The sequence below is a fragment of the Cupressus sempervirens genome, chromosome 6 (genome assembly GCF_028749045.1).
Source record: "Cupressus sempervirens isolate cs-2001-9-10 chromosome 6, ASM2874904v1, whole genome shotgun sequence".
NCBI lineage: Eukaryota > Viridiplantae > Streptophyta > Pinopsida > Cupressales > Cupressaceae > Cupressus > Cupressus sempervirens.
In genome coordinates, this window is record NC_143123.1 from 406,782,977 (window position 1) to 406,790,944 (window position 7,968).

Below are 7,968 nucleotides of genomic sequence, written 5' to 3' on the forward strand. Positions count from 1 at the left end.
GATTCAGGTGATTCCCTTGAGTGTGCCTTCATCGCCAAATCATCCACTCTCAGCAGCCTCTGGCATTAGCGATACGGTCACCTGAACATTCAATATCTAGCACAACTTGCTCGGGATGATTTAGTCCATGGCCTACCTAATATCCAGACCCAAAACCATTGCATTTGCGGAGCTTGCCAAGCAAGGAAGCAACATAGGACACCATTTAAGGACGGTGAAGCATGGCGGGCATCTAAAGTACTCCAGCTGGTCCACGTTGATGTATGTGGTCCTATGAATACTCCTTCTGTTACTGGGAATAGGTACTTCTTACTCTTTGTGGATGATTTCAGTTGCAAAATGTGGGTATATTTTCTTAAGCAAAAATCAAATGCTTATCCTGTATTTCAGCAGTTTAAAGCCCTAGTAGAAAAAGAGTCTGGTTCCCCCATCCGTCCTCTTAGGACCGATAATGGGGGGAATTTTGTTCTTTCTCTTTCTCTACCTTATGTACTACTCATGGCATTAGACATTAGTTCACCACACCTCACACCCCTTAGCAGAACGGTATTGTAGAGCATCGAAACCGTACCATCACAGAAATGGCTAGGGCTATGCTAGAACATAGAAATGTTCCTAGAAAATATTGGGCAGAAGCAATATCCACAGCTGGCTACCTTCTTAATCAATCACCAACCCTTGCAGTTAAACATAAGACTCCTGATGAAGCCCAGTCTGGTCACAAACCTAGGATCAACCATTTGAAAGTTTTTGGCTCTATAGCATATGTATGGATCCCTGATGCCAAACACACTAAGATTCCAAAAGCCAAAAACTCATGCTTATAGGATACAGTCACACACATAAGGCCTACAAATTGATTGATGTAAACATTGATCATTTAATCTTCAGTCGTGATGTTGTTTTTGATGAGGAACTTGGACCATTTCAGCTCTTTGCCTCCCCGCCGCATTCCGAGATTCAGTCTTCAGCAATCTCTGACTTGGGTCCTATTTTTTTATGAGTCATCTGATGCTACTGATACACCACCTCAGCCACCTCCAAATAATACAACTCTTGCTACTACTCCAATTATTCCGACAGCATCTGATATTGGCTCCTCTACTCTTCGGCCAAAATGGTGGGCTCAAACAATTAGTGATCTTCATCCTAATGAACTCATTGAGGGTAGAACCTCCAGAAATAAGAGCATTCAGCACAACACAATTAATGTTGCTCTTATGGTCAACATCCACAGTATCCCTGAGCCCCAGACATATGCAGAGGCCAAAGGAATTCCAAAATGGGAACAGGCAATGGATGCTGAGCTTCAAAGTCTTCAAAAGAACCACACCTAGGTTCTTTCAAATCTCCCTCCTGGGAAGAAACCCATTAACTGTAAATGGGTCTATAAGGTCAAGTACCATGCAGATGGTACCTTGGACAAATACAAAGTCAAACTTGTTGCTCGAGGATTCACCTAGCGCGAAGGCATTGACTATGAGGAGACCTTTGCCCTAACAGCCAAGATGAGCACTATTCGCCTTCTTCTTGCCATTGCAGCTCAGTATGGTTGGAAAGTTCATCAGATGGATGTGAAGAGTGCTTTTCTCAATGGTGAATTACAGGAAGAAGTCTACATGACGCAGCCCCCATGTTTCAAGGTTGCCAGTTCAGAACCAAAAGTATGTAGACTCCAGAAGGCCCTCTATGATCTTAAACAGGCCCCTCGGGCTTGGTACATAAAGATTGATCAATATTTGGTTGCTCAAGGATTTCAGCGTAGCCCGTCAGACAGTAATTTGTATATTAAACACTTTGGTAATGATATTCTTTTCCTTGTTGTCTATGTGGATGATTTGATCATTACTAGGAGTTCAGAACATTTGATTCAGAAATCAAACAAGAACTATACAGAACTTTTGATATGACAAATCTCGGATTGCTTCATTATTGTTTAGGTATTGAGGTTTGGCAGACTGACAACAATATTTTTTTGTCTCAGTCCAAGTATGCCAGAAATTTGCTTGACAAGTTTCGAATGCAAGATTGCAAACCTGCCTCCACTCCTATGGAGACTGGTTTGAAATTGTCTGCACAATCTGATTCTCCTCCTGTAGATGAAACACTCTTCAGGCAACTAGTAGGTAGTCTCATCTACCTTACTACTACTAGACTTGACCTCAGTTTTGCAGTTAGCTACATCTCACGGTTCATGACAAACCCCAAGACTGATCATTGGATTACAGCGAAACGTGTGCTACGCTATGTACATGGTACTTCAGATTATGGTCTTCTTTACACAAGGAGTGCTACTCCTCAGCTCAGTGGATTCACCGATGCCTATTGGATCGACTCAATTGATGATAGGAAATCTACTTCTGGTTACGTGTTCAGTATCAAATCTGCAGCAGTTACCTGGACCAGTAAGAAGCAACAAGCACGAGCACTCTCCTCTATAGAAGCAGAATATAGAGGAGCTATCAAGGCAGCTTGTGAAGCAGTTTGGCTCCATCAACTACTTGCAGATATGCATATTCCTCAAGCAGGTCCGACTTCTTTGTTTTTAGACAATCAGGGAGTACTCAAACTTGCCAATAACCCAATGTTTCATGAATGAACCAAGCATATAGAGCTTCATTGCCATTACATCCGACAGTTAGTAGAAGATGGATCTATTCAGTTACTCTATGTCCCTACCTCAGAGCAACCAGCAGATATTTTCACAAAACCCCTTGGTCCTAACAAGTTTGTTAAATTCAGGGGATCTATTGGTGTAGTAAATAGATTGAGCATTAAGGGGGGGTATTAGAATAATATTTATGTTTCTTTTTAATGCTCTCTATTGTATCTTATTAAATCTCTGTAAATATTAGAATGTTTCTAATATTTAAGTGTCGTCTAGAATAGAATGTTTCTATTCTATTCGACTCTCCTCTTTGTATATATAGATCATTTAATCTCTGATTAATATGTCAAGTATTCTGCCATTTATGTTTGTAACACTTCCAACTTGCTACAAACTTCTTTTGACCTTTTATCATATGCCTTAACTCATTCTACCTTTGTACCAATTCTATCATTCTAGTACCTTCAATAAGAATGGCTGAAGTATCAAAATTTACAAAGAAATCATCCTTAAACTTGTGCCAACTACTACTACGTTGAAGATAGGTCTTCATGTACCGATCTAGTTGATCTTTTCACAGAGAGGACATAAAATTCAGCAATCTCTACCTATTTGCTTGTACACATTTTCTCTCCCATAGAGATTCCAATAGGAACACATTCTACAGCTTTAGTGGTGCCTTGAACAATACTTGGTATCTTGATTAAGGCTATCATCTTTTGTGATTTCTTCTCCAAATTAGGTTTCAGAACTTTGGGGCTTCCTTTTTCTCCTGAATACTTTTAACTATGTGGGGCTTCGTTTCTCTATTTTCATCTCTTTTTAATTTAATATATAAAAAAAAAACTCGTTACCCAGTATCTCTTTCCAACAAACATCTTGCTCTACTTCTCCTTCTTTCCTTTCTTTTTCTCTCCTTTGCAGTATCTCTTCCACCAAAATTTTACTCCTCTTATATTGTTGAGGATGGATCTTGGACAAAGGGTTGTGACTCCTCAAAACAATGTTTCATCATTTTATATGTAAATGATATTTGATTATTTAATGATCTGAACTCTTCAACTATATCAAAACTTAACTTCCCCTTCTTTGTCCTTTCTCTCTCTTCTTAATTTCCTTATATGCATTGACAAATTCTTCCAAATATGCTCCGTTAAAGTGTAAGACCTTCTCTGAAGTTTGTACAATTTTAATAAACCTATTATCCAATTTGATCGTGATAATGGATAGGACTGGTTTGCACTTATTGTGGAAGTTTATGGTATGGTAGGAGCCTCTATGCTACTACATTCACCTAACATCAATCTCCAAGATATTTCATATTCTTTAAAGATCATCTCAAAACTATTTAATAATTGTCTTGCCCTATTCCCTATGAATTTGATATTTCCAAGTTTTTCCAAACCCTTCCCTATTGTCTTTCTTCTTCTTCTTGCCAGCACACACATCGGTGTGCTCAATGGCACCCCCCTTAGCACATTCTAACCTCATTTTGCAGAGATTTGCATCATCTTGTGGTCTCATTCCTCTTTCTCCATCATTTATCTTTGTCTGCTTTCCTCTCAATTTAAGCTTGCCATTGTCACTTCCTTTTTGTATTCAATTTGCTCTTTGATTTCTCTTGTATTCTGTCTGCCTCCTCTTGCCATGGGAGTTCTTGTTTTGGGCTTACATTACTCCTTTATTATCCCCCATGACGGCTTTTCTTATTGGTCGTATCTTCTTATGGGTCAATTCTAGACCTCTTCCCCCTTTCCATTCTCCATCCCCTCGGCACTTAACCTCCTCTCGCAGGGCAGACATAAAGAGGGCAATATTAGATTTCATATCCTTCTTATCATCTCCATATCTCCCCTATCCGGTATACATTTTTGTATTTCTGTCCTCAACAAGAACTAATCAAGGTCTCAACAACAATACCAATGTTAGCAAGAATATGGGGACACATACCATAGTTTTGACGGTTCTAGGCTATGTCACAAGGTTCGTCGAATTTTCGGCTCCAGGTTCGGAATTCGGCAAACCTAAAAAATAAATAAAAAATTCGTATAAATTCAGCTCAAATCCGTCTTACGTTGCAGGTCATTGTTTGTACTGTAGGTCGTAGGTTGTCGTGTTTGTGCAGGTCGCAAGTGAGTGCGGTTTGCAATTCGTGGTCGTGGTCATGGTCGTGGGTTGCAGGTTGCAGTTCATGGTCGCAGGTGAGTGCAGGTCACAGGTTGTGGTCATTCTTGCAACAAGCGAAATCTGTGAACTTGGCTTCTTTCGTTCTTCTCCATCGACAATGGCGTCTAGCATTTGCATCCATACCTCTCCCTCGACAATTTGGGCAAGATTATATAATTTTTCAATGTTCAAAGATTATTTAATTTTAGGTTTTGGTTCATAGTTTTAAATTTTTATCATAGTATGTTTAATGATTTACTTAATAATTATAATTTTTTATTATCAAATGTTTTGTTATTGTTATTAGTATTTCTGTTATTAATTTTATATTATATAATCATAAATATCATATATTTATAATTAAATATGTCAATGCTTATATTATTTTATCAATTATTAAAATATATAATAATAAAAACTAGTATTTTTTTTTTTTTTTGAAAATTACTTTAGGCGAATTTAATGTCGAATTTTTTTGGATTTTTTTGACTTGTCGAACTTCATCCGAATTTCATACTCGTCGAACTTGAACTCGAACTCGAGCCTTGTGACTTAGGTTCTAGGTAGCAGTTAAAGATTTGTAAAGCATATACAATCGCGGAGTACTTGTAAAACTAGAACTCTTTTAGCAATAGCTAAAGATCTATACATAAGTTAATTCCTTCAATTGACATGCTAGTGCATTAAAATTCTTAACAAACTTTCTTCTCACTGAAAAAATAGTCTTTATTATCACATCAAAAAATAAATTTAATTCACACGTAAGAGAATAATCTTTCTGCTGCTCACGAAGAGGTGTGTACGCATCTGAGATTAGCACTTTGCTACAAAACATTCTTTTCAACAAATGATTTTAAACATCTATATGCTTAATACCATTCAATTGTTGATAGCATTTCAAATTCCAGTTCATCATCCTTACACAATTTGTTGGCCACGGCAAAAGAATAACATGTTGAACTTATCCATGTGTTGATTACCTCATTAATCTTATCCATTTGTCATTGCCAATCATCCCCCAATGTTGGTTTTGTCCTCTTGATTTTCTTTCCTTCTTTGGGAGGAGTGAAAAAACTACCACTGGCAGTTCTGGTGATTAACTCACAATTATGTCCTGCAAATTGGCATTTCCATTCCAAATCCTAGAAAATGAAATCATATGTGAGGGGAGAGGAAGTGAGCAGTCTTGACACGTAGGATGTCTTTTCACAGTTCTTCACCTATCAGAAAGTTACAGCTAAGAATGTGTTCCTTCTGTATATAAATAGATATATTAGCAGTCATGAATGGACAAACAATTGATTACAATAAGCGTCAACAATCGCAAACATATTATCTAACTTTTGCTATCATATCAATTTGTCTGTGTACTCTTAGCTATCCTATTAATTACATTATAGCTTATTAGTATTCATTAACCTTCCAGGAACTTTCCACAGCAACAGTTTATGCATCACTGCCCTTATAGAGATAAGTTTTTGGGAGCATTCCCGCTTCTGCACCTTCACACGCTCTGTCCTGATCTGCTTCTTATCTGTCCAAAATGGATTTAGCAAGTCAAACGTGCTTTTATTGATTTGATTGCATTTTAGTTCATTTTTTTTTCACTTGTTCATACTTGTCGTATGCATGTAGTTGTCTTTTATTTGATTTAAGTTTCACTGGCTTTAGCTATGCACCTCAAAATGTCTGTGCGTGCATTTAGAAGTTAGACGATTCTTGAAAATCGATTCTCCATTATATGTTCAATTTAAGGAGTTTATATAGCTTGTTTACATCAATGCTTGCTATGTGACGAGATCATTGTAGAGCAAGTCGATGGACTTGAGATTAGTTCTAGTGTCAATTAGAACTGGTTCTTTCTTTCTATGCAAAGAATAGTCTTAGCTGTTAAGCAACAAACTGATCAGTGATCACATATTATCTGCACACTGCTCAGTTTCACACCATGCATCATCTCAGCATATTATATACTAATTAATATTGCAGAAATAGTCTTAGCTGTCAAGCAAAAAATTGATCACAAATCCTCTGCGTGCTGTTCACTCTCACACTATGGATCATCTCGGCATATTATTTTTAAAATCATTTGCTGTGCTGCGGTATTTTTAGGTCTAGTAGTTTGAGTCTGAAAAGCTATTTCGAAGTATCAAAATGATCATATATCTTTCTTACATCATCTAGTTTGCATTTCACCTAATTCCAACGTATTGTTTAGAGAAATGTTTGGTGTTTCCCGGCCATAAAAGCCACTCGTTACCACAGCTTATGAAGATTTTTAGCATGGCCAAAAAAAAATTGTATAAATGAATGAAAAACGTTACTGATTCAGTACATCTCTTCAATACCCCTCAATGAATATTAAACAAATTACAATAAGGTAAACGGAGATGGTTTTTGGATCACCTGGCCAGAACAAAAATGGTGCACAGAATTTTATTCGTGAAATCCTGTAGGTAGATCATTTTTTCATATAATCTTGCCTATTATTCAACCTAGCGTACATTAATCACACCCACCATAAACAGCATACATCCATCGTTATTTCAAACGTTGCCTATATGCAACACACAGTACTTCAATGTCAAGCCCATTCTTGCTATACTATGCAATATCATGTAAAAATATATGTATGGAGAGCAACTCTGCCCTTTTATACCGCTTTATTTAAGATTACTATCTTACCGGTGATAGAAGCATTATCCCGTGCAAATTCAGAAGGCGTGGACACGGAGCAAACGATCTGGAGAGAACCAAGTTTACTGTGTGTTGAAATTCTCCTCCCTCCAATAGAAATATCCACAATCTTAAGCGAATTAGAAGGAACAAAACAAAGGGCAGGTCCGCCATTAACAACATGAAAGTTGCTGAATGTTGGCAGGAGAGACTTGGAGGCCATTTGCTTCTTACTCTTAAAATTATTTACAACATAATACAACCTGACAAGTCCAGATACTCGCGTTTAGCTTTAAGCCCTTAGGGTTTAATGGCTCGAGCTCACTAGCTTACGAATTTCCACTTACTGGGACAGATGGTGACAAATGAAGTGGATCCCAATTATCTTAGTGATCTGGAAGTGCGCGAACATTTGAATGGAAATCGTGTCAACCATCGTTTTATTTCTGTAGTGATTTGATTGAACAGGAGGCAAGTGCAATATAATTAAATTCAGATGGTGCGAATCCTTTTCATAG

General features: G+C 37.5%; 1 protein-coding gene across 1 annotated transcript in view; it reads right to left on the reverse strand.

Moving 5' to 3' along the window:
* CARA (carbamoyl phosphate synthetase A) overlaps nucleotides 1-7,731 on the reverse strand; it is a 99,888-nt gene extending 92,157 nt beyond the window's left edge. Inside the window, exon 1 of the mRNA XM_089788325.1 lies at nucleotides 7,460-7,731. Coding sequence (XP_089644451.1) covers nucleotides 7,460-7,673 — 214 coding nt within the window. The 5' untranslated portion in view covers nucleotides 7,674-7,731. The remainder of the gene's footprint in view (nucleotides 1-7,459) is intronic.
* Between the last annotated feature and the right edge of the window lie 237 nt (nucleotides 7,732-7,968).